The 24,179-nt window shown below is 37.7% G+C and overlaps 6 protein-coding genes, 1 long non-coding RNA gene and 1 pseudogene across 10 annotated transcripts; 4 read left to right on the top strand and 4 right to left on the bottom strand.

The window, feature by feature from the left end:
- Positions 1-49: 49 nt before the first annotated feature.
- Positions 50-2,859, bottom strand: ZEU1 (P-loop containing nucleoside triphosphate hydrolases superfamily protein). 2 transcript variants are annotated; one of them, XM_011099015.3, is made up of 7 exons: positions 2,703-2,859; positions 2,498-2,552; positions 1,750-2,091; positions 1,539-1,650; positions 1,375-1,434; positions 943-1,047; positions 50-327 (listed from the first exon to the last, which is right to left on the bottom strand). In XM_011099015.3, exons 2-7 carry the CDS (start codon positions 2,533-2,535, stop codon positions 211-213), a joined length of 774 nt encoding a protein of 257 aa, XP_011097317.1. In that variant the 5' UTR covers positions 2,536-2,552; positions 2,703-2,859; the 3' UTR covers positions 50-210. The 2 variants fall into 2 exon arrangements, with proteins under 2 accessions (XP_011097317.1, XP_011097318.1); XM_011099016.3 differs by lacking the exon at positions 2,498-2,552 and having other exon boundaries at positions 2,703-2,858.
- A 1,379-nt stretch (positions 2,860-4,238) lies between these two features.
- LOC105176332 (lysine histidine transporter 1) lies at positions 4,239-6,975 on the top strand. 3 transcript variants are annotated; one of them, XR_016063664.1, is made up of 8 exons: positions 4,239-4,479; positions 4,582-4,739; positions 4,864-5,247; positions 5,416-5,809; positions 5,978-6,083; positions 6,383-6,451; positions 6,553-6,734; positions 6,811-6,975. XR_016063664.1 is itself a non-coding variant. In XM_020698693.2 (8 exons), exons 1-8 carry the CDS (start codon positions 4,435-4,437, stop codon positions 6,649-6,651), a joined length of 1,347 nt encoding a protein of 448 aa, XP_020554352.1. In that variant the 5' UTR covers positions 4,241-4,434; the 3' UTR covers positions 6,652-6,975. The 3 variants fall into 3 exon arrangements, 2 of the variants coding, with proteins under 2 accessions (XP_020554354.1, XP_020554352.1); XM_020698693.2 differs by adding an exon at positions 6,179-6,270 and having other exon boundaries at positions 4,241-4,479; positions 6,553-6,975; XM_020698695.2 differs by having other exon boundaries at positions 4,240-4,479; positions 6,553-6,975.
- A 1,007-nt stretch (positions 6,976-7,982) lies between these two features.
- LOC110013075 (TLC domain-containing protein At5g14285 pseudogene) lies at positions 7,983-9,096 on the top strand (annotated as a pseudogene).
- A 651-nt stretch (positions 9,097-9,747) lies between these two features.
- Positions 9,748-11,428, bottom strand: LOC148784571 (uncharacterized). Its single transcript, XR_016063665.1, has 3 exons — positions 11,290-11,428; positions 10,714-10,778; positions 9,748-9,957 (listed from the first exon to the last, which is right to left on the bottom strand). It is a non-coding gene; the product is annotated as an uncharacterized LOC148784571 (long non-coding RNA).
- A 935-nt stretch (positions 11,429-12,363) lies between these two features.
- Positions 12,364-15,037, top strand: LOC105176333 (lysine histidine transporter 1-like). The gene is made up of 8 exons (XM_011099099.3): positions 12,364-12,639; positions 12,773-12,936; positions 13,013-13,396; positions 13,565-13,958; positions 14,055-14,160; positions 14,279-14,370; positions 14,477-14,545; positions 14,638-15,037. Exons 1-8 carry the CDS (start codon positions 12,589-12,591, stop codon positions 14,740-14,742), a joined length of 1,365 nt encoding a protein of 454 aa, XP_011097401.1. The 5' UTR covers positions 12,364-12,588; the 3' UTR covers positions 14,743-15,037.
- A 543-nt stretch (positions 15,038-15,580) lies between these two features.
- Positions 15,581-17,427, bottom strand: LOC105176275 (large ribosomal subunit protein mL54). Its single transcript, XM_011099018.3, has 2 exons — positions 17,268-17,427; positions 15,581-16,186 (listed from the first exon to the last, which is right to left on the bottom strand). The coding sequence occupies exon 2, from the start codon at positions 16,174-16,176 to the stop codon at positions 15,778-15,780; it is 399 nt and encodes a 132-aa protein (XP_011097320.1). The 5' UTR covers positions 16,177-16,186; positions 17,268-17,427; the 3' UTR covers positions 15,581-15,777.
- A 126-nt stretch (positions 17,428-17,553) lies between these two features.
- LOC105176276 (prohibitin-3, mitochondrial) lies at positions 17,554-19,912 on the top strand. The gene is made up of 3 exons (XM_011099019.3): positions 17,554-17,959; positions 18,348-18,972; positions 19,697-19,912. Exons 1-2 carry the CDS (start codon positions 17,704-17,706, stop codon positions 18,929-18,931), a joined length of 840 nt encoding a protein of 279 aa, XP_011097321.1. The 5' UTR covers positions 17,554-17,703; the 3' UTR covers positions 18,932-18,972; positions 19,697-19,912.
- An 805-nt stretch (positions 19,913-20,717) lies between these two features.
- On the bottom strand, positions 20,718-23,819 carry LOC105176277 (glyceraldehyde-3-phosphate dehydrogenase, cytosolic). The gene is made up of 11 exons (XM_011099020.3): positions 23,652-23,819; positions 23,463-23,563; positions 22,986-23,101; positions 22,806-22,905; positions 22,475-22,621; positions 22,314-22,374; positions 22,137-22,234; positions 21,494-21,636; positions 21,310-21,393; positions 21,084-21,173; positions 20,718-20,987 (listed from the first exon to the last, which is right to left on the bottom strand). The coding sequence occupies exons 1-11, from the start codon at positions 23,677-23,679 to the stop codon at positions 20,942-20,944; spliced, it is 1,014 nt and encodes a 337-aa protein (XP_011097322.1). The 5' UTR covers positions 23,680-23,819; the 3' UTR covers positions 20,718-20,941.
- Positions 23,820-24,179: the final 360 nt, after the last annotated feature.

Raw genomic sequence — 24,179 nt, forward strand, 5'->3', positions numbered from 1 at the left:
TTTCAAAAGTGAAGATATCAATCTGTGGAGTGGAAGAATCACCGGCAACTGCTAAATTATGTTCCATTATCATGGCCTGAAAAAATCACACTCACGCATAAAACATATCCATATGTGATATACATTCAGGAGAAACATAATGCAACCTCAAGATACCATCTCATCAAGGCAAACTAGTTTATAAGTTGTACTCTCAAACAGTATAAATAACTAATTTTGCCACAGTTCTACGAAAGGCTTCCCCTTTTGGCATTTCAACACGCACTCCATAACAATTTGTCTCAGCTGCTTCTCAACATCTTCGATTGGAAGCGTTGCATCTACAATCTACAAGAAAGTGGACAAATAAAATATCAAAATTCATCATTAGACTCTGTTACGATCCACAGACACTGTGTAATTCGGTAGATTGTGATTGAAGTCAGAGGACTGGTATTGCATGGGCTCACGGGTGACAAGTGGAAAGCAAAGATACTCCCAACTCTACATATAGAACTAAAAAGTATCAATTCCTGTTGATGAACAATACAAGGGATATTGAAACATCATCCATAAGCACTAGTTCAAGATTTGATATAAGATTCGGTGTTTCATCCTCTAGTACAAGTGTTGCCCCTGAAAACTCAAAGTTCATGTTAAAGCAAAGTGCATTAGGACTGTCCCACATGCTGCACAAGAATGCTAAGAGTTCAAGTATATAAACTAGGCAGTTTGATGGTTCCATTTTTGCCCCAGATTCGAGACAAAGGTCCAACTGTTTCAAAGAGTGTCTTCAATCTCGTCATCAAAGAGGCCTGCCTATCCATTGGCATCTAATTAATAGAGTTAACCGACTTATATCTTTTTCCAAAGCATCATTCTGATTTAGCAAGTCCCAAGTAAGAACAGGGATTCTCAAGTGTCACGATGATCAAAAGAAAAGTAAAAGTCTAAGCTGAGTACCTTCCACGTGGAATCACGAAGCATCTTATATGATTGAGCAACTCTTTTCTGGAACTCAAGCTGCTCGTACCTCTCACCTCCATAACCTCCTCTTTCAGCAGCTTTCTGAAAATTTCAAACAAAAGTTCAGCCTGAAAATAATTGAACTCGGAACTTAAAAATCTGACAGAGGCCTTGTAACAGAAAGAAAGCATAAATGACGCAATGATGATAAGAGCATTTTCTCAAAGAACGGAAAAGATGCACTTCACTAAAGATGTTGATCATACAACTTCACTAAATTGAAATTATTATCTACCATGAAGATAACAATCCTACAACCTAGGAAGTTGCTCTATAAGGCTAAATAAATCACCACATACGCACATCTGACACAAAGTTGATTGATGCAATACCATTCACTGGTGCAGAACTTTGCATTAAAGACAATACCTCTGGTGAAATGTCAAGGTATATAACTATATCTGGAGCTAGCAGTCCTGCCTCTGGAGCCTGCAAAAACAAGACTTCTATAACTGAAGCATAATGTGTTCTGGCAGTACATATGTTAATAATGGTTTCGGCAGCCAAAAGTAATATACAAACTATATCTCCACCTTGCACCACTCCACATCAAGTCCCTTGGCAGATGAGAAAGCAACACCGGAGAAAGAATAGCGATCAATAATCAGTGTGGTTCCACTCTTCAGCTTAGACTCCATCAACGATCTGTCAGATTCTTTGGCAAATAATTGCTAAGTGATGTAATCCATAGAAAACAGGAGTGGCACTTTAAGATAGAAGTCATGCAGAAACAAGTAAGCTAACCTCTTCTCCCAACGATTCGCACTAAAGAGGAGATGGATTGCGTGATCATCCAAATGGGATTTGTTTTCTAGATAGGAAGAAATCATTTGTCCAACACCTGTATTTCTATCAGGAAATCTCCATGATTCGACTGAATGTCCCAACTCTTCTAGGTAAGAAAGCAATCTGCTGCACTGAGAGGTCTTTCCACAACGATCCAGACCTTCAAGAACAATTAAGGCTCCCCTTGAATCAATTTTGTTATTACTTTCCATGTGAATTTGTCTTAATGAGCACTTGCACGGGTATGCCAAGTTGCAAGGAGAACTTAATGATCTTCGAACCACCGCTGTTGCAAAATTTCTGAAAGATAGAACATCGAATTGAATACAAAAGGTTGGCATATCCACTCCCTAAAAATATTTCCAAAAGACTCGAACTTCAACTCACATGATGAAGTATAAAACCCATGCGGTCCTGCCTCGGACTAAGAATTTGAGTTTGGAACAGTTTTAAACAATTCAAATCTAAAATCAGCACTCTTATATCCTTTAATTGGAAAAGAAAAGGACTTTTACCTTTTGTTAAGAAACTTTATATTGAAACCATGGATCAAGAACCAAAGCAACAGCTTCATAAAGGCATTTTATCAAACAACTTGCGAGCACGCCACTCATTATGGGAAAGCTGAATTCTTCCCCCAACAAATTAAACAGTGATCAAACTATGAAGCATGGAGATGCAGCAAAATATGTTTAAATGAACTTACAAAGCCTTAAAAACGTTGAAATGGCAAGCATTTGTCATGTCCTATCGCACGAATCCTACACATAATTCAACACCCATTTTTTAAAACAAATATACTAAATTCAGACACAGAAATTAACACAATAGCATCCATAAATTACGTAGGAATCAAACTAAAAGAAAATAACAAGATTTGCCGGTTTAATTATGTAAAGGAAAAAACGTACCTGTCAAGAGGCCATTCTCAAAGAAGTAATTTGAGATAATTATCAGTTTAGAAGGGAAATCTTTGCATTGTGGTTCGCGGCTTTGAATAAATTAAATAGTTTCGCGCCGAAGCCGAACAATTCCAAAGTTGGGCCCCCACTCCCTCGGTGAGCCCATCTATGTTATGGGCCTTAAATTTAACAGCTTGCAACTTCTAGTTTATTTTAAGCTGATGTAAAGCCATGTCAGGCAATTATTACATATAAAAAAAAAAAGAAAGAAAACGAAAAAAATGCATCAGAACGTAGTCTTTTCTTGTGGTCGTTTTTTCAAAAAAAAAAAAAAAAAAAAGAAAGAAAAATCAATGTCTGAAACAGGTTTAAATAAGCATCAAACCCCTCGCCGCCTCCCCCGCTACCCCTACCTTCGCTCTCCCCCCTAAATTTGGGTGACATCGCCATTGCCTAATTCTTATTTGGGCGACGAGACGTCGCCCAGAACAAGAAAGAGGGTGATGCTTGCATGACTGACGATAAGGAGTGTGTATAACGTATCTTGCATTAATTACTAACGAAATTGATATTTTTTTACTGAATTTTATAAAATACAATAGGATTTTTAATCTATTTAAAAAATACAAAAAATTTTACCTTTTTCAACAAAATACAGAGCTAAAATGCATTTCAGTCTCCGAATTGAGATATGGGCAAATATATGGGACATCATCCACCAAATTGTGGGCTGTCATGTCTGCAAATTAAGTCAACGTTTGTGTTTTCCTTAATATATTTACATACATGTTAATTAATTATATATTATTCTAAATGAAGATTCCCCCTCTATATATATATTATGGTTTACTATTGATTATTTGAACAATATATAATTGGTTAAAGTCATAGTCAAAGGGTAGTTGCAATCATGTATAATTGGTTAAGTTCATAGTAAAAAAAATAACTTATTCCCTATAAATTTTAAAATAAAACTTTACCTTCCTATCTAATGAATTAAATCGATTTATTTTTTTAAAAAAACTATATGAAAAAATATATTTTTTTATAAAAAATAATTTATTCATTTACAATATCAGTAAACTATAAATTTCTTATAAGCCCCCCAAAAAAAAATAATAATACGTCAAACAAGTACAGCTGAACTACATAGTACTATGTTTGTATGGGATTATATAAACCTAGAAAGAAATCAGAACAAGCAGACATCACTTTTCTTGAACACTTTGACTGTGTCCATATTTAACACAACAGCATAAACAAGAAAGTATAATCGTGAGAATGGGATCAAACGCCGGTAATGGTTACCCTCTAATTTTCTGGATGGTTCCGACAAATTAATTAAGGTTTAGACAATGGAGATGACAGTTAATCAAGACTTTGTCGATCATCATCAGTTCTTCATAATTCATATATAAATGTATATATATATATGGCTGGTGGGGTAATGCCTCCTTGACTTTCAATTGTGTTTTTTCCACCAGTAAATAATTATGAAGATTTAAAAATGCTTGTCCTTCTCAAAAAAAAAAACAAACAAACAAACAAAGACGGAGTAAATTAATTAAGAAAACATGAAGAAGGCTTGCTAATTGCAACCTCCTCATCATTGTATATTGCTGATGTTTGATATCAGAGAAGTTGAAGTGGATTCTTGAATTTTCCATTCAGCTATTCTCTCTTCATTTTCTTCTTAGGCTTGCGAGTTTCTGGTGATCACTGCAGTTGTTGAAACAATTTAATGGCAGCTGAATGTTCAATTTATGACCACAACAACTATAGAAACGTGCGTGAGTCTCCGGAATTCACTGCTCCAACATTTTTGTTTTTTGTGTATATGAATGATTGTTGCCGTCAGTTTGTATGAATCTTGAATAAACATGATTAGGTGGATGAGCGATCTGTAGAAGAAAGGGCAATAGATGATTGGCTTCCAATCACTTCTTCAAGGACAGCAAAATGGTGGTATTCAGCTTTCCACAATGTCACTGCTATTGTCGGAGCTGGAGTTCTTGGTCTCCCTTATGCCATGTCTGAACTCGGATGGTAAAATTAATTTCATCGTAACATCACTTGACTTGCAGACATCATTTCTCACTCGAAGAGAGAGAGAGAGAGAGAGAGAGAGAGCAATATTTACTGAGTATTAACATTGAGATCATATTGTCAGGGGACCTGGAGTGGCAGTCTTGGTCGTATCATGGATCGTCACTCTCTACTCTTTGTGGCAAATGGTAGAGATGCACGAAGTCGTGCCTGGAAAACGTTTCGACAGGTATCACGAGCTTGGACAGCATGCTTTTGGTGAAAAGCTCGGTTTGTGGATTGTGGTGCCTCAGCAGCTAATCGTAGAAGTTGGAGTCGACATAGTCTACATGATTACGGGAGGCCAATCGCTCAAGAAATTCCACGATTTGGTTTGCGATGATTGCAAAGATATCAAGCTTACTTACTTTATCATGATCTTTGCCTCTGTCCACTTTGTACTCTCCCAACTTCCCAGCTTCAATTCAATCTCCGGTGTGTCCTTGGCAGCAGCAATTATGTCCTTGAGGTATGGTATTAGCTAACTACATACCCCTTCCGACAATCAAGAACTTCAGCTTGATGGAATTCAAAGAAACTTTCTTTTGGTGTGAAGAGGAAATGGTATGAAATTTGATACTTTTTTCTTGACATGGTGCTATACGTCTAAGATTTCCTTAGCCATTCTGCTCTGCAGTTACTCTACAATTGCATGGGGTGCATCAGTCGACAGGGGCGTGCAACCAGACGTGCAATATGGGTATAAATCAAAGAGTACCGCTGGTACTATTTTTAACTTCTTCAGTGGGCTGGGCAGTGTCGTTTTTGCCTACGGTGGTCACAATGTCGTGATGGAAATTCAAGCTACTATGCCTTCAACAAGGGAGAAGCCTTCCAAGAAACCTATGTGGAGGGGAGTTGTTGTTGCTTATATAGTCGTTGCCATCTGCTATCTCCCTGTCGCACTTATTGGATACTGGATGTTTGGCAATGAAGTAAAGGAAAATATTCTCATCACATTACAGAAGCCTAAATGGCTCATTGCCATGGCTAACATGTTTGTTGTGGTTCATCTCATTGGAAGCTATCAGGTATGGCCAGCGTATTGCCTGTTAACATCTATACGCCATGTTTGAATGAAGAAAATAATTTTCTCAGTGTTTTCCTTACTAACATCCAAGAATCAAACACAGCAATACAGTAATTTTTCATCTGAGGAAGCAGAAGTGCTTAGTGCTGTCTGCTTACTACTAATGCAGGTGTATGCAATGCCGGTTTTTGACATGATGGAAACTGTGCTTGTAAAGAAACTCGATTTCAGCCCAACATGGTATTTGCGCCTTATCTCAAGGACTATCTATGTTGGTATATCAACTGCCCTTTCCCTCTAATTTACTACTTGCCCTGGTTTTCTTTAGTTCTGCTATTCCTCATAAGTGTCTGGAAATTCTTGATTTCAGCTTTTACAATGTTTATTGCCATCACTTTCCCTTTCTTTAATGGGCTTCTTGGATTTTTCGGAGGATTTGCTTTTGCGCCAACCACATACTTTGTAAGAAACCATATATAGTCAAGTCACTTGCATAATATACAACATGCGATGTTTCTCTTCTATTAGCAGAATGCATAACATAGAAATGGTCACAAAACTAATACTTCTGCAGCTTCCCTGCATCATATGGCTTGCTATCTGCAAACCAAGGAGATTCAGCTTATCTTGGTTCGCGAATTGGGTATATATATCTCCAGCTTGTATACTATCATACTTTTCTTGAAATTTCCCTTCTTAGAAACAGACACCTGATTGCTGTGACTGGACCTTGTTGAATATCAGGTTTGCATAATCTTTGGGGTCATTCTGACGGTTGTTGGACCCATTGGAGGGTTGAGGCAAATTATACTTCAAGCAAAAACCTATAAGTTTTATGTATAAGCACAGATGGCGCTGGGTTGCTGCCAATTTTCTGTCAACAATTGTTCTTGGCCTCTTGAGAAAAACCGAAACCACTAATCTTGGTCAGTACGTTGTCGGTCAATTGAGATTTGCTGCACATTTTCATGTTTGTTTCACCATCAGTGTTCCCTGTGTCAGAAAGAATCACCAAACATGGAGCTAGAGCTTATGAAGCAGCAAATGACATTGAAGATTGATGAACATGATTGTTTTGCTCTTTAATTACCTTGTATGACAAAATTCAAGTTCACTGGATTTGATTCAATGTATCATGAATACAATTTCCAATTTGTTACACCAAAATGCTAAAGCATTCTTAGCTTCCGAACTCATTTAGCCAAGATTTTTTTATAAATGGATAATTAAGAGCAGACAGTTCCAAGATTCCAAGAATTATGGTAACAATGAGTTCCCACCATCACCGACAGCTTGGAAACTTCACTGTAAAGGACTCTTAATGCAGATTGCAGCCTGTACAAATCGCACGTCTTTCCAGTTTACCACAATCCCAAAATTTTGTTGATGTAGGGTAATTCATATTAATTGGTACTATTTGCAGGTTTTCTTTCACCATATTTATGTTTATTGCATCAAAATGTGACTTCCATCCTCAAAACAAACAAGCGAAACAAATTCTTGTACATTTCTTACAGCTTCCTTGTATAATGTAGCTTTGCATCCACGACCTGAAGAGGTTCAGCCTGTCTTGGTTCACCAATTGGGTACGTGCCCCTTTAGGTTTCATACTTGAACTTTCCACTTCGAAGATTCAAAAGCTCATGAATTTCACTTGGCCTTGTGAATTTCAGATCTGCAAAATCATTGGAGTTCTTCTTATGATTCTAGCACCAATTGAAGGGCTGAAGCAGATTATACAGAAGGCAAAAGACTATCACTTCTACTCATAAGAATGCATCTCCCCTTCTGCACAGTAATTCAGCGTGTAAATCTAAGCTTACACATGAGCAAGTCTTACAATCATCTCGATGATTTAGTATTAATTTCTTTGTTTGTACCATAATTGACCTCACCATGATAGGAAGTATATTCATTGTACAGATATCCAAGTTATGAATATTCCTCACAGGTTTGTTGGTTCCTTTGTTTGGAGGTTTCAAAAGCTTACTCAACATTCACTTCTGATTGCAAAAACCTGTTTTTAAGACATGATTTCATTAAAGGTTGTATTTTCCTACATGCTCATGGATTGTACGTACATATGCCTGTTTCTTCGTTTTGTTTGCCTACTTCCCTTTTCTTATTACATCCTGCTGTCCTAAAAAGCTGACAGGCTGGACTAGGATTAGCCATTGGCCCCTCATCTTTAGAGCCTTTGATGAGAACGGTACTTGCAGCCACCAAGTTTTGCGGCGGGACAGTCATTTGCTCCGCGGCCCCTCCCCTCCCCTCTAGGCATTTAGTTCTCAATAAATTGCTAATAATGAATTCCGCCGCCATTTCCGGCAGGCTCCGATAGGTTTATCCTTTTAGTTCCAAAATAGGCTTTCACCATTTGTACTTGATTCCAATTCATTCCGGAAAGCAACCATGGATGCCCTGCCCCTGAAACTTACCTCAATCTCGAGCCCCCTCCCTCTGTTTTTTACAATGTATTTCATCCTTTACCTCAATGCTTACTTCATTCTTTTCCGGGCTTGGGCCCGGAAGCTCAAGCCCGAGGCTTCGAGCTGTGTCATATCCTTGGCTCACGGTACTCCAGCAGTATTCTTGGCCTGTCGGGCCATTCTCTCTGATCCGGCCCCGAATTTTCACTCCCCTAACACTCCGCTCCAAAACATCGCGCTCGACTACAGCATTGCGTATTTCTCCATGGATCTTATCCACTTCTTGATCTTTGAGCCCTCCGGCGTTCTCTTCATTGCCCACCATTTGGTTTCTCTCTTTGTCTTCTTGACCTGCCGCTACGTAGCATACCATGGGGCGTTTACCGTTCTCAGTCTCCTGATTTTGGCGGAGGTGACGAGTTTCTGCCAGAATGTGTGGACTCTCGCCGGCGCAAGGAGGTCCGATGTGGAATTCGCCAGAAAAGTGTTCGACTTAATGTCTCCTCCGTTTTATGCTTTCTACTCCGTGGTCAGAGGTCTTTTAGGACCTTATTTTGTGTACCGGATGTGTGTGTTTTTTGGGAATGGATCGGCGGATGATGTGATACCGACATGGGTTTGGGTTTCATGGGTTTTGGTCGCAGTGATGATAATTTTTGTTAGTGTATTGTGGATTTCCAATCTTTGGATGAAGTTCTATAGTGAAAGGAGCAACAAAGCTGAAAGGAAAATTCAATAGAAGTCAAAAAAGAATTAAGTCAACTATTATCTTTGAAGGTTTTAATGCATTCATGTAATGTTTCAAAGGTAACTGAAAGTCGTAGGTGTTCTCCTGTCTTGCGATGAGATTGAATTATAATTCATGAATCTGTTACAGTATTCTCTCTCAATCATAGAACGATATTTGCACCACCAACTTTTGGTGGAACAGCCATTTGCTCCGCCGCTCCCCTCCCCTCTACGCTTTTATTTCTCAATAATGTCCCCGCCGCCATTTCTTGTAGGCTTATCTTTTCAGTACCAAAACCTTGCTTTTAAGCTCTAATTATTTTTTATCCATTTCTTTCTGAATAGCAATCATGGATACCCTGAAATCGAAACTTCATTCTTTTCCGGGCTTGGGCCTGGAAGCTCCAGACTGAAGCTTCCAGCTGTGTCATATCCCTGGCTCACGGCTCTCCAGCAGTGTTCTTGGCCTGTCGAGCTCTCCTCTCCAATCCGGGCCTGGATTTCACTCCCCCAACACTCCCCTCCAAAACATCGCGCTCGACTACACATTGCGTATTTCTCCATGGATCTTCTCCACTTCTTAATCTTTGAACCCTCTGGCGTTCTCCTCTTCATCGCCCACCATTTGATTTCTCTCTTTGGCTTCTTGACCTGCCTGTAGCACCCCCTTCGCTACGAGGGCTATATTTCCCCTAAACGTCATACTTATAATAATCCCTGTATTTATAAACATAAATGCACCTGATAATTTAACACATATGTATACATAACCCCAACGTCATAACAAACGTAATCAACCTACACATCATATATGCACATCAAACACTACAAGTAATCCATCATAAGTAATCTCCATGCTTACATTTTCTCTATAAAACAAAATGTGTTTTGTACTCTAACTAACAAAGAGGATAAAACTGCATACTGGCCCAACCTGCTTGAGTATAGCGTAGACCTACTCTTCAACAGTCAGACACCTCAAAGTCTACTGCTGAAAGAAAATGTCAGCAGGGGAGTGAGTCTGCCACTCAGTAAGCAAATAACCAGTCCTATCTATATATGTATACCAAATATTACCTCAAACAAGATACATACGCAATATGCATAGAATATATAGTCAATTTGCTTCCACATAACCATCTTTATTACACCACATAGTTATCACGCAATAAGGCAATAATTAAACTTCATCTTTTTCCTAGTTTGCTTATCAGAAGGTGATATTGTGTTTTTCCCGCCAATTCAGTCTCACCATTATTAAATTTAAGTGAATCCCCTTGACAGCCAGCTCATCAATCTCATCTCGCACATAGCGCTTTCATTTCGCACATAGCATTTTCATTTCGCACATAGCACTTTCTTTTCGCACATAGCACTTTCATTTCGCATATAGCACTTTTCATATCGCCTTATAGGCTTTTCAACACATCAAGGGGTATTCACACCACAATTATATTCAATTTCCACCACTCCCTCATTTCCACATATCACCATTCTTGTAAGCAACTAGTAACGTAAAACAATATATCAACATATTCTCATTCTAGACATCCACAATATATCAAACAACAAACATATATTTCAACGCATTTCCTCATTCCACGCACACAATACCGTCAATCAAATCAAATCATCCATCACTTATATACTTTCAGATAAATCAACATCAGCATGAACCACAAATTCAGATAACAGTAAAACCATAAATAAAGAAGACATATATAGATAATACTAATTATTTACTTACCTCGACTTTACAACGCTTATCTATCCAATAGGTAGTGGTTCGGTCTTTTCACTCTACACCGTATCCTATAATGAGTTATACCACATATAGTTAATATATCGAGAACATTGTAATTTCTTTTAAATATAATATTAAATATTATTCATACAATTTTTAATAATTCTTCAATATTACATTTTTATCGAAGTTCAAATCTTCATTTTTTCCTCTTTGTTAACATACCATTATTAAATATAATTTTCGGAATATTTCTACAAATTTTTTATCAATTTCTCACTATTATACAATTTAATTGAACAATAATACATATAATTGTGTATTTGGTTAACAATTCCGATGAAATTGTATAAATTAGCTATAGTAATATTCAAATCTAATAAATTTAATAATCTAACTAACCAACGATATCATTTTTATATCCAATTTGATATTTAATTCGACACTATTTTAAATAGCCAAACTCATAAATTATTTCGATTAAATAGTACATCGCTTTATATAAACAACATTTAGTAAAAGAACTAATTAAATTATATAATTATATAAATTAATAAAAAATAAAATAACAACCCGTACCTCTATTCCTTCTTCCTTTTTTTTTTCTTTCCAAGATTGTGTGTGTGTGTTGTTGTATTTGTGTGTGTATGTACCAAGAACAACAACAAAAAGAAGAAAGAGAGAGAGTGAGGCGGTGGGATTGTGGCCCCACCTCCACTCTCAATTCTCTCCCTCTCTCTACTTATATATATATATATATATGTATATATATTATATTACTTACTTAATGTATATATATTATTTACATATATATATATAATATTATTATTATTTTATTTATTTAATTAAACTTTTTTCAAAATATCATTTACATCCTTTCTAATTTTCTTAATTAATATAAATTGTCCCAAAATATTATAACGACTCCAATTTAATCTGTTCAAGTTTTATTATATTCTAATTATGATCTATAATTTATTTACCAATTAACTAAGTTTCATAAAACTTTACCAATTAATCTCCCAATTATATATTATAATTTTTGGGACGCCACGTTGCCGCTATGTGGTTTACCACGGGGCATTTGCCGTTCTTGTAGTACTATGTTTCAAAAAACAATATTACTATGTTTCATCTGATTATTATAATTTTCGTACCTATGTTTCAAATGATATCGTTTTCTTGTACCAAATGTGACTGTTTGTCTGTCACAACTATTTCAACGCATGATTCTTGCAACTTCGCATATTCAATATTTTCCGGAGTGTTTCCGAGGAAAAAGGAAAAGAAAGAATAAGATTCATGCACATGGAGACACTATGTTAGATAACCTGTACTTTTCAGGATAGAATTGGAAGGAATTGTTTAAGGTTTAATCAACAGATGAAGACTTTGTGAATCATTAAGTTAGCCGAAGTGATAAGCTGGGGTCATGGGAGAAACATCAATGTGATGCAAGTCAAGAAAATTTTGGATTGGTTGAAATCGTACAAGGTTTGACATTCTGGATTATATATATTATCGAAGATCAATCTCCTGGAATAAGTTTTGACAGCTAGAGAGAATGGCAATATTGATATATACGAAACATAGAAAATATGCTGCTTATTAAGACCATTCTTGAGATGGATTAAAACATGAATAAATCATTTACTCACTAAGTCGAGCATTAATTATTTAAGTATATGTATCAATTCGCATCATGAAATTATAAAAGTTTTCCCACCTCTCCTCCACTCTTCCTCATCTCCTACTGCTACTATTGCTTGATGCTTCAGAAGTTAAATTGGATTCTTTAATTTTTTGTTTATCTCCTCTCTCTCTCTCTAAGTCTTTGTTTTCTCCTGAGATTTGTCGACTGATTTGGAGAAGCAATTGATGGCAACTACTGCAGGTCCAAGTTCTGACAGTAACTACAACATCAAGAATGTAAGCCATGTCTCTCTCTTTTCGGTGTATGTTCTGTGTTTGCATGAAATTTTTTGGGCTTGAACAACTTGCCATGTACCTGTAACATAATTCTTGCACTCTTATTTTCTGATTAAAATTTGACAACTTGCAGATACAGGTGGACGAACGATCTGTAGAAGAAAGGGCAATAGATGATTGGCTACCAATCACTTCTTCAAGAACTGCGAAATGGTGGTATTCATCTTTCCATAATGTAACTGCTATCGTTGGAGCTGGAGTTCTTAGTCTCCCTTATGCCATGTCTCAACTGGGATGGTAAAATTCTTCTACTTTGAGACCTGTTAACTAGGACTATTTAGTGTTTGATCTTGTGTTTAATGTATGTTTCCAGGGGGCCTGGAGTGGCAGTCTTGGTCATATCTTGGATTGTTACTCTCTACTCTTTGTGGCAAATGGTAGAAATGCATGAAATCGCACCTGGAAAACGTTTAGATAGGTATCACGAGCTTGGACAGCATGCTTTCGGGCAGAAGCTTGGCTTGTGGATTGTGGTGCCTCAGCAGCTAATTGTTGAAGTTGGAGTCGACATAGTTTACATGATTACCGGAGGCCAATCACTCAAGAAGTTCCATGATTTGGTTTGCCAGGACTGCAAAGATATCAGGCTTACATATTTTATCATGATCTTTGCCTCTGTCCACTTTATACTCTCCCAACTTCCCAGCTTCAATTCAATCTCTGGTGTCTCTTTGGCAGCAGCAGTTATGTCCGTGAGGTATATTGCCTAATTACACGTTTCTCCTTTCAACAATCAAGAACTCTTTCTATAGAACTCAAACAATGTCTTTAGAAGTACCAAGTATAGTGCAAATCGTCTAAGCAATCTGTTCCAGAATATTTTGTTGAAATGGTGTTAAGTCTAAGATTTTTTCATGCTTTTCAGTTACTCGGCAATTGCATGGGGTGCCTCAGTCGACAAGGGCGTGCAACCTGACGTGCAATATGGGTATAAACCCGGGAGTACAGCTGATACTGTTTTTGACTTCTTTAGTGCCTTGGGGATAGTTGTTTTCGCATACGGTGGTCACAATGTCGAGATGGAAATTCAAGCTACTATGCCTTCAACACCGGAGATCCCTTCAAAGGTCCCTATGTGGAGGGGAGTAATTGTTGCTTACATAGTTGTTGCTCTATGCTACTTCCCTGTTGCTATCATCGGGTACTGGACTTTCGGCAATACGGTAGCCGACAATATTCTGATCACCCTAGAGAAACCTAAATGGCTTATTGCCATGGCTAACATGTTTGTTGTAATTCATCTCATTGGTAGCTATCAGGTTTAGTTTAGTTCTTGTCAACTTATAGTACTAGATTAATTTTTCATCTGAGGAAGCGAGAGGGTTCTTCCTGTCTGATATGGACCATTGCTGCAGGTCTACGCAATGGCAGTTTTCGACATGATGGAAACTCTGCTCGTAAAGAAACTGAAGTTCAGACCAACTTGGCGTTTGCGCTTCATTTCAAGGAGTACTTACGTTGGTATATGAACTGCCCTTTCATCCAATTATCAAATTATTCTTGTTTGTTCAAGTTCTGCTGTTTGTATTGTTGGATTCATTTGCTCCTTTAAAACGTTTGTGCACATTCTTGATTTCAGCTTTCACGATGTTTATTGCCATCACCTTCCCTTTCTTTAATGGGCTTCTTGCATTTTTCGGAGGATTTGCTTTCGCACCAACCACATACTTTGTGAGCAACTATATCTATACATGCAAGCACGCACGCACGTACACAACCTTGTAGATTTTCATCTTGCATATATGTAGAAATGGTTTAAAAGTAAGCGCATTTGCAGCTACCGTGTATCTTATGGCTTGCGATCTGCAAACCAAGGAGGTTCAGCTTGTCTTGGTTCACCAATTGGGTATACATATCCAGCTTCAATATTATCTTATTATTGAATTTTCCCTTGTTAGAAACAGACAGCTGCTTCAACTTTGCCTTGTCGAATATCAGGTCTGCATAATCTTTGGGGTTCTTCTGATGATTGCTGGACCCATTGGAGGGCTAAGACAGATTATACTCCAAGCCAAAACCTATAAAATCTACGGTTCTACTTGATAGGCGTGGATGGAACTAGGTATTAGTATTATCTCATGTTTTTTTTCTAATTTTGCGTTATTGTTGCTCTGTAGAGTAAAATTAAATTAAACCCTTTGTAGTCTTCGTTGTGACTTTTTCAGTAGAGATATGCATATGTTTGTGTGCGTTCAAGGTTTTGTACTGTGAGAAAGGATCACAAACATGGAGCCAGAGCTTATGCAATAGCAAACGGCAACCAAGCTCCAAACTGAAAATGTTCTTATAAATTTGTATGAACAATTCAAGTGCTGGAAACTCAGATATAGTGTTTAAATTCGTATTTTAAGTGTTTTGTTGTATTTTATGGAGATAGAGGAAGAAAAACAAAAATATATAAGTATGTATTAGAGATAATATGTATGTATGGATTTGTTTTTGGAGAAGATTTAAAATAAGTATTGTATGTTTAATATTGTATTTTGGAAGATAAAAATTACTGTTCATTGTCAAATCATGTCTTTTTTATACATATTTATGTATATATGTGTGTATATATATATTTATGGTAAAACTGTTAAAAACACCCAGATAAAATATTTTTGTACAATGACAAACATTGAGTATGTTTTGACTCATTGCGAAAATAACTTGAAAATAAAAACAAACATGGTGAGAATGTTTTTTTCTTAATTTCTATGATACAATTCAAGTTCGGCAGACGATAACTAAAGTTTAATTTTACAAGCTTCTCAACTCATTTCACATTGAGTTTTGACATATTAATGCGATTTTCCATTCTGTTACAAGAGCGGGATTCTTGAAATTGTCTATTTCAAATTTAAAATCTCATTTGAAAGTTAAAGAGAAACGCCAATCATCAGTCCAGCAATAATGAGAACTTCCTTTATCAAACTCCATATTCAAGAATGGGAGCTGCTAATGCTGAAAAACATCCTGAATTCTGCCTGTAATCTTCACAATCACTCTGAAACAAGTCATTAACCGATGCACCTTGGTGCAACAGAAAAACCAATGGTCAATAAAAGCACTAATTTCTCCATACAAAATTTCCTCTTAATTTTTTGCCTTTAGAGAATTATTCTCCTTAATCCGTGCTCGGTTGTCCAGCTTCACAAACCGCTTCAGATCCTCATATGGAAGAGACTCTACGTCTTTCCTCCTTAGCTCACTAAGAGCTGGGCGTTTGTCCAGCAAGTGCCACAACCAATCTGGGTACTCAGAATCGGGCAAGATTTTTGGGTCTTGCCCATCTTTGAGGATATTGGCGCCAAAAACTGTAGTGGATTTTACTTCTTTGCTCAGTAGCGATGCTTTTGGAGCATCGGCAGCAGCACCACCTTTAGAGCCTTTCTTTGCTTTAGCCCCAGCAGCAAATGTTCGGCAGCCCAACGCTCGAACCACCTCCTTGCTGGTGGTAATGTTTCTCAATGATCTGACAAAACTAATTGGCATGTCTTTATGGCTGCACCATGAGCAAGAGTTATCATAAGGATCCAGCAAATGTGAAGGATGCTTACACCAGCATATTTTTAAACAAACTCAATAAATACAGGCATGGACAACTCCTCTGAGAACTTTCTGCATTTCACAAGTAATAATAGCAACAGATTGCTCTCATCTAATGATGAAAAATCAAGAATGACTAAAGTAACCAACTACAGGCCATAGTATAGTCATGTATATGCTTAGCAAGCTAACTGGAGCATGTCCTCCTAAGCATCTCAACAGTAAACAACTCGTTTTAATGTTTATTACTGAAGTTACTTCTCCATTGTTCAGAGCAAAGAGGCTTTCGAGTCCTTTGCAAGCAAAATCAAACCGTGTAAAAGAACATCAATCTGTTGACATCCTAGAACAGCAAACGAACTAATAACACAAAACATATTATATTAAATTAACACCCGTTATACCAGATGCTGAAGCCTTTCACAAATTAACCTCCAAAAGTTTGAACCCATCCCCAGGGATCGACTGAAGTAATCAGTAACAATGCCAGCAGCTAAGTAGCTCAGCCGCCCAACTTTTCTTCCACTGGAATCTTTGTACTGGAACCTCATACGACTAAGAAATAACCCATTGCTCAAAATAGAGCAGAAAAGTATCAAACACTGTGAGGTTGAAGGCATTTCTAATGAGAGGTCGATTCATGGTGAACAATACGAAACCGATTATCGCTCCCAATACCCGGGAATTTCATTCAACTTCCTCTCATGAAAAACAAAATAAGAAACGCCTCAAACCGAACACATCAAACCCACTTAATTTCAGTCCTGTACTAAAACAGCAAACCCACTAAATTGAAGTTGAAATAAAACAGCTGCATCCAGCACAAATCCCAGAACACTCCACTCGATGTTGGAGGGGGAAAAAAAATAAAATAATTGCCTCTGAAGCATAGAATCCATTACAAAAACATCAATCAGATCGAGTCAGAAATATAAAAAACAGTTGAATTATTTCTGCAGCTGTTGATACTACGAGGCAGAAAACAGACAACCTAGAATTCGACAAGAAATTAGAGAGAGATGAGCTTCGATTATTACCCGTATTACTACCACCAGAAGCTGGGTTTGGCAGGTCCTCTGTGCTCGGCAATGGCTTCAGTATAGGTACGAGCATCCCCAAATCAGAGTTAAGGTTTTTGCGTATGTAGAGGATATTGGATCTGCAGCGGTGGGCTTTCAGCTCGGGCTTCATAATGGGCCATCAAGTAATATGAGTTGGACCAGCTTAATTTTTTTCATAAAGATGGCTGTAAATAAGAATATTGGGCCTAGCCCAATTAAAAGTACAAGCCTAATAATTAAAATCCAGACCCAGAACCTCTTCTAGGGGTTAGGTTAGGGTTTAACACATTCTCTCTCTTCTTCCTTGAGCAAAAATCCAGTACTTTCTACAAAACCCTCCTTTCTCTCTCTAGATCAGTCAATCTCCATCTCCCCCCCTTTCAAGACCAGAACCAATCCAAAACCCCAGAAAATGGGTAGCAGCCAAGCCGCGGCGTCTTTTCTCACGAACATTGCACGCGCCGCTTTCAGCGTCGGCATCGGCGCCACCGTCCTGAATGCGTCACTCTACACCGTCGACGGCGGCCAACGAGCCGTTCTGTTCGACCGTTTCCGTGGAGTTATCGAAGATACCGTCGGTGAAGGAACCCACTTCTTAATCCCATGGCTTCAGAAACCCTTCATCTTCGACATTCGCACGCGCCCTCACACCTTCTCGTCTGTCTCAGGTATAGCAACAAGTTTTTCTGCAGCATTTTAATGTCTTTCGGTATTTTGAGGTGATCTGGTAATGGTTAATGTACTAAACCTTTTAATTATTTATATGATATGCTGTCTGAAAAAACATTCGGAAATCTTTCTTCTGTATAAGTCGAATTTTGGCTAAAACTACGTCTTAAGGCACAAATGTGATACCTCTTTTGACGAATGGGTATTTTGATGTATTAAGATAGTTCTTTTTTTTTTTGGATCATCTTTTTGAACGTGATACATGGGATTCAATTTTCATGCTTTTAGTGAAGGATAGATTATTGTTACATGTGTTTCTTATTAGGTAAAGTTGTTAATTTGTCTCATATACTGTGAAATGAATGGATGAGAACAACTTTTCTGTAGGGACAAAGGATCTGCAGATGGTCAATCTCACTCTGCGTGTGCTATCACGCCCTGAGGTCAATCGCCTGCCAGACATTTTCAAAACCCTAGGACTTGAATATGATGAAAAAGTCCTCCCATCAATTGGCAATGAGGTTCTCAAAGCTGTAGTTGCGCAATTCAATGCTGATCAATTACTCACTGAACGTCCCCATGTTTCTGCCTTGGTGCGAGAGAGTTTGATACGTAGGGCAAAAGATTTTAACATTGTGCTGGATGATGTGGCTATTACTCATTTATCATATGGTGCGGAGTTCTCAAAGGCTGTGGAGCAGAAACAGGTAGCACAGCAGGAGGCAGAGAGGTCTAAATTTGTGGTCGCAAAGGCAGAGCAGGAGAGAAGGGCTGCTATTATTAGAGCAGAAGGAGAAAGTGAGTCTGCCAAGTTGATCTCTGATGCAACTGCAGCTGCAGGGATGGGTTTGATTGAGCTTCGGAAGATTGAGGCAGCTAAAGAAAATGCATCATCCATGTGCAGAAATGGGAATGTGGTCTATCTGCCCAGCACCAACAATATGCTTCTCGGTGTCAATCCTGGGCGTTAATTATGAGGGATGTTTGTTTGCCCATGGAACTGGTTGTCAAGGTTCTTCAAATCATTAATCCTACCTACTTTTTGTTAATTGCGTTTAGCTAATACAATTGCACCAAAGATCTGTGAACTTTCATTTAACGTTATGACAATTTGGCCATTGCTTGCACCTTTTTCTCCTCTTAAATGATCTTTTTGTGGTATTGATCCTAGACCTAGAGACACAAACTTGTGAGTTTCTTATTTTTCTAAACGCAATCTGTTCTTTATATTCAGATGTCTGGCCTAGGTTCTTAATGTGTTCGTACTTGAATGATAATCTATTGATAAATAAACAAGATGCTTAATACATATTTGGTACCTTTGAGCAATTGAGATAGCTTTATTTTGGATATAAATGTCCATGTGACAAGGAATTCCTTTGAAAATTCATAATAACTGAGATGTATGTGAGAACATTTCGATTGCCATATTTACAAGTTGGGGCTGAGAATCCTATTGCGGTATAGAATTTTCCGTGAGAATTTATCAAGGAACTGTTTTGGTTGTTGATTCTCTAACACAGTTTAGCATACTTTGGATGCATTCATTGGGTTTTAGCTGGCTAGGCACTAGATTCAGTGGTTTAGACCATTAAATCTACTGTCTGAAGGCCTGTCGATGGGAGAGTGAGGGAGTTGTTTTACGGTCTCCATCTTTTCTTTGTTACTGATTTATAACTTTTCAATTGTTGGACAATTTGGCTAATGATTCACCATTCTTTGTTTCCTTGTTGCAGGGTGTCAAGAGATGGCAGATTTCTGGTGGGCTTTCTGGCTATTGGGCTTGCTATCGCTTTTATGGGGATATTGAAGTTTTTATTTTATGTTCCAATACCTTGATAAGTTGTATGAATATCTTAGGAGGAACCGAATGATAAGAGAGTTTTCTGTGGTTATGGAAGATGTTTACATCCTCTCCTGTGGATTCTGGAGAAACTATAATAATTTTAACACTCTGCTCGTTTCCTTAGTCTAGGAAATTTCACCCCAACAATCCTTCCATTAAACTTAATCTGTTAAGTGACTGGTGCTTTACATATCTATCACGGGAGGCTATGCTGTTGCAGTGGTTCTATAATGCAGTTGTCTGTAGTTCTTGAGATTGCTGAAGTTCTATTTTTCCGTTTCCCGTCTTTTTCAAATGAGTATGATCCATTGCCCCATTCACAAAAAGGATTTGTGGCAAGCTCCAAATACCTGATTGCTTATGTTTGTAGTAGAACCTTTGGACATGTACAATTTTGTTCAACAAATTATGCGGGGCAATTTTAGGGGAACGTGGGCATGTCCATGTCAGTGATGGAACTAATTAACATGGGTGGGCCAACTTTATCCAATGTTTGAAACAAGGTAATTGTTACTTGGCGATTGACATAGCGGAGAAGGGGGAGATGGGTTCTCTTCTGGAATCAAGATTGTGTACGTACGGGTAGAGTATGCACTAGAGCTGTACATTTTCTTTCCGTTTTAGACCTCGTTGTATCCTTTCTTTTATTATTATGAACAGTTCTGTATGATAGCTTTCTTGCTCAAGTGAAAGTTCATAAATTGCAAACTAATGATTTTATTTTAATCAAGAAGTTATGGATTTGAAACTTGTACAAAATCGTGATAGGGGGATCTAGATTTTGACCTCCCCATTCCTTAAACATCAAAAGAGCAAAGGTAGTACCAATTCTTCTAGATATTATAGTGGGGAATACTGATTTCTGATTCTCGTGGCGTCCCAAAAACTTTGGTAAAACGGCAAAAGCACAATTGTACGGAAAGGAAAACTGTTAATGACAAAACTCGAGCTACAGCTTCTGTTCCACTTCACATCGCACAAAATCTAGCGTGATTAAGAACTCTAAGCCACAGCTTCAATTTACATATTACAGCACAAAATCTAGCGCAAAATTAAAGGTTCCAAGAAATTCATCAGCTCAGTTATTCTGCAACAGAGGAGAATCAGAGAAAGAAAGGGTTTTCCCACAAGCAGCTCATGCAACAGATGCCATGTGCCGGATCAAGTCAACTACGCGGTTACTGCAACAAAGAAAATTACATAGGTACCAGTTTATATATTGGAGTTCGAAGAAAAAATGATTCGTCTTTCACTATATATTTGTGGTGCCGTTATACCTGTAACCCCATTCATTATCATACCAAGAGACAACCTTAACAAAGTTGCCATTAAGAGCAATTCCAGCCTTGGCATCAAAAATGCTAGACCTGCCAGACCAACGCAAGAAAATTGGGTTAGTTTCAAGAGATGAGAAATGCTTCGTAAGTGAGAAAGAGGAAGTAAAGCATAAAAAGATAATGTTGTACTGTAGAAAGGGTATGGTAGACATCCTCGAACCCTCACCTGCAATCACCTACAAAGTCAGTCGATACTACGTCATCTTCTGTGTACCCTAGGATCCCCTTCAAGTTAGTCTCAGACTCCTTCCTGCACAAAGCACAACAATAAACAGGACAGAAGGCACAAAACCAATGATGAGGCTGCCTTCACAAGACACAGAAACATAAAGGAGACAAATGATTCTTACTTGATAGCAGCTTTAATTTCATCATATGAAGCAGCCTTTTCAAGCCTTGCAGTTAGGTCGACCACTGAAACATCAACAGTGGGGACACGGAAAGCCATCCCTGTAAGTTTTCCATTTAGAGCAGGAAGTACTTTCCCAACAGCCTGCATGCAGTAAAATATGTATCGTTAAAAGAAAGTTGAATGAGCCACCTAATATGACTGGAGTAGTTATATACCAATTATATATTAGCAATACAGAGTTGCTCCAGGCCAATCCATAAGGCATACAGAAAAAACTCAATGCCCATCAAGTAAACAATAGCCCCACAAATAAAAACTAGCATGCGGTATGACCTTAAGACAAGCCTAAATATGGCACTCAAGTGCAAGTGATGTACATTAAATGCTCTCAAGTTCAGAAAGTAATTCCCAAATACTTGAGAGCAATAAAGAAGCATGCAGTTTAGAGCAAAAAGTCTATCAATTCTGAAACATACTTGACAAATATAACTATTTTATAGCTAAATTTACTGAGACACATTGTTTGGAATCTCTTATTCAAACATCTAAAAGCATAAAAGCTTCTTAACAAAAGACAATAGCAAGTATTTTGTAACCAACAAAGATGAAACTTCTGTTAATATAAAATGTATTCATGGTACCTTTGCAGCTCCAGTGCTACTGGGAATAATGTTAAATGAAGCAGCTCTTCCACCTCTCCAGTCTTTCATTGACGGACCATCAACAGTTTTCTGTGTTGCTGAATTATTTAAAAAACATTAACCATTGTGTCACATTCATGTTAAAACTGGAAAAAGTTGAGTAATTGGTAAGCGGACCAGTAATAGAGTGGACAGTCGTCATTAAACCCTCAACAATACCAAACTTGTCATTAATAACCTGCAATATCATCAAACATGTGACGAATATAATTGGTCTTTAATCTATCTCGAACTACTGCTATAACAGCAAACTGAAGAAAACTTAGTAAAGCACAAACCTTTGCCAATGGGGCAAGACAGTTGGTAGTGCAACTAGCATTAGAAACAATGTTAATATCTGCCTTGTACTCTTTCTCGTTCACGCCCACAACAAACATAGGAGCATCCTTACTTGGGGCAGAAATTACAACTTTTTTTGCTCCTCCCTGAGAACCAGATAAGAGAACCCAAAACATACCATTCAACTACATTATGACACCAAAATTTGTCTGACCTTACAAGCAAACTAAAAGAAATAAAACATGAGAGGTCTTCGAGCAATAGAAGATCCGGTGTAGATGATATGGATTTCTGTCAGCTTAAAAGTAAAGAATTTCATTAGATGTAAACCTTTATATGAGCAGCAGCCTTGTCCTTATCGGTAAAAACCCCTGTGGATTCCACCACATATTCAGCTCCAGACTCACCCCATGGGATCTCCTCTGGGTTTCTATTCATTGGAAATGAAATTGTATAATATGACAAGAAACATGACAAATAAATCCTTAAGCTGATAATGAAGATCAGTACCTAACACCAAACACAGCCACTGGCCTGTCACCAAAGAGAAGGGTCTTTGAATCCTTGACCTTAAGCTCGTGTTTTTTCCATTGACCATGAACACTGTCATATTTGAACATGTAGGTCTGTACAACACAGGATGATAACCGCAGTTGTGACTAAAAAGCAAATAAAAATCTACAATTGTCACAGAGAAACATCATCCTAGATTTTTCCTCATAGAGCACACAAGAAGTATAAGACTTTGCATGCAAGTACTAGAATAACTACAATAATGCCGAAAATTGTATACGCTTCAATTCAAAAGGGAAGACTTTAAATACAAAGGAAATTAACAAAAATGCATAACAGAATCAACGAACTTTAAGCGCATATTCGTTTTCAAATAGACATTTTGCATGTACATGTACCAGACGGTTGTATAATGCAAAATTAACAGAAAAAAAGAGTAGAAAATGAAAAATACATAGATATTGATAGCATTACCATGTAATCGGTGGTAATAAATGGATCATTAACAGCGACAAGTTCAATATCATCACTCTGCAGCGCAACTCTAGCGACCAAACGCCCGATTCTTCCAAATCCTGCACATAAGCAACAGAAGCAAACATTCAGAAACTTCCCAAAACTATCATCACGGACATACAATAGGACGAAGAAAGAATCAATTACCATTGATCCCGATCTTGATTTTTCCCATGCTGATGAAAGTGAGACGATCTAGAGAAAAACGAAAAGAGTGTGAATAAGTGTAGCAAGTAGAGAGAACTTCACTAGGGTTGGGTTGTGAGACTGAGCGCTCTACGTGTGTATTATATAGTTGTGTGTATGGGTACGTGCGATGCGATCCAAAAGAGCCAGCCGGAATTCTCGAGCCTGAAATGGAGGTTGCTGCACTATGTGCTTACCTGACCGTTTTCCTCGGATTGTATGGGCTCAAGCACGTGAACGTCACGTGCATTGCCCAACATTTAAGGATGGCAACCCGGTCGGTCGGATGGGCAGGTTTGACAAATTTCTGGACCCAATTCAGCCAAAAAAAAAAAAATCGGACCTATGAAAATATATTTTTTTTACTACCGTAATTTATAATATGAGATAATAATATTATCAAATGATTTTTTATAAATTTATGAGCATATTTTAACCTATGTTACTTATGTATACATTAACATTTATAAACTATTTATATTGTTATTT

This window comes from Sesamum indicum, linkage group LG13, assembly GCF_026168435.1.
Source record: "Sesamum indicum cultivar Baizhima isolate 11 linkage group LG13, ASM2616843v1, whole genome shotgun sequence".
NCBI lineage: Eukaryota > Viridiplantae > Streptophyta > Magnoliopsida > Lamiales > Pedaliaceae > Sesamum > Sesamum indicum.

Excerpts from the sequence above, each read along its gene's own strand:
- ZEU1 (XM_011099015.3), bottom strand. The coding sequence starts at position 2,535 with ATGACAAATGCTTGCCATTTCAACGTTTTTAAGGCTTT. Across the intron at positions 2,092-2,497 it reads TTCAACGTTTTTAAGGCTTT|AAATTTTGCAACAGCGGTGG; the intron begins GTAAGTTCATTT and ends TCTATCTTTCAG. Across the intron at positions 1,651-1,749 it reads GCGAATCGTTGGGAGAAGAG|ATCGTTGATGGAGTCTAAGC; the intron begins GTTAGCTTACTT and ends AGAATCTGACAG.
- LOC105176332 (XM_020698693.2), top strand. The coding sequence starts at position 4,435 with ATGGCAGCTGAATGTTCAATTTATGACCACAACAACTATAGAAAC. Across the intron at positions 5,810-5,977 it reads ATCTCATTGGAAGCTATCAG|GTGTATGCAATGCCGGTTTT; the intron begins GTATGGCCAGCG and ends CTACTAATGCAG. Across the intron at positions 6,084-6,178 it reads CTCAAGGACTATCTATGTTG|CTTTTACAATGTTTATTGCC; the intron begins GTATATCAACTG and ends TCTTGATTTCAG.
- LOC105176333 (XM_011099099.3), top strand. The coding sequence starts at position 12,589 with ATGGCAACTACTGCAGGTCCAAGTTCTGACAGTAACTACAACATCAAG. Across the intron at positions 12,937-13,012 it reads GCCATGTCTCAACTGGGATG|GGGGCCTGGAGTGGCAGTCT; the intron begins GTAAAATTCTTC and ends GTATGTTTCCAG. Across the intron at positions 14,371-14,476 it reads TCGCACCAACCACATACTTT|CTACCGTGTATCTTATGGCT; the intron begins GTGAGCAACTAT and ends GCGCATTTGCAG.
- LOC105176275 (XM_011099018.3), bottom strand. The coding sequence starts at position 16,176 with ATGCCAATTAGTTTTGTCAGATCATTGAGAAACATTACCACCAGCAAG.
- LOC105176276 (XM_011099019.3), top strand. The coding sequence starts at position 17,704 with ATGGGTAGCAGCCAAGCCGCGGCGTCTTTTCTCACGAACATTGCACGC. Across the intron at positions 17,960-18,347 it reads CACCTTCTCGTCTGTCTCAG|GGACAAAGGATCTGCAGATG; the intron begins GTATAGCAACAA and ends ACTTTTCTGTAG.
- LOC105176277 (XM_011099020.3), bottom strand. The coding sequence starts at position 23,679 with ATGGGAAAAATCAAGATCGGGATCAATG. Across the intron at positions 23,102-23,462 it reads TTATTACCACCGATTACATG|ACCTACATGTTCAAATATGA; the intron begins GTAATGCTATCA and ends TGTGTTGTACAG. Across the intron at positions 21,637-22,136 it reads GTAGCACTGGAGCTGCAAAG|GCTGTTGGGAAAGTACTTCC; the intron begins GTACCATGAATA and ends TACTGCATGCAG.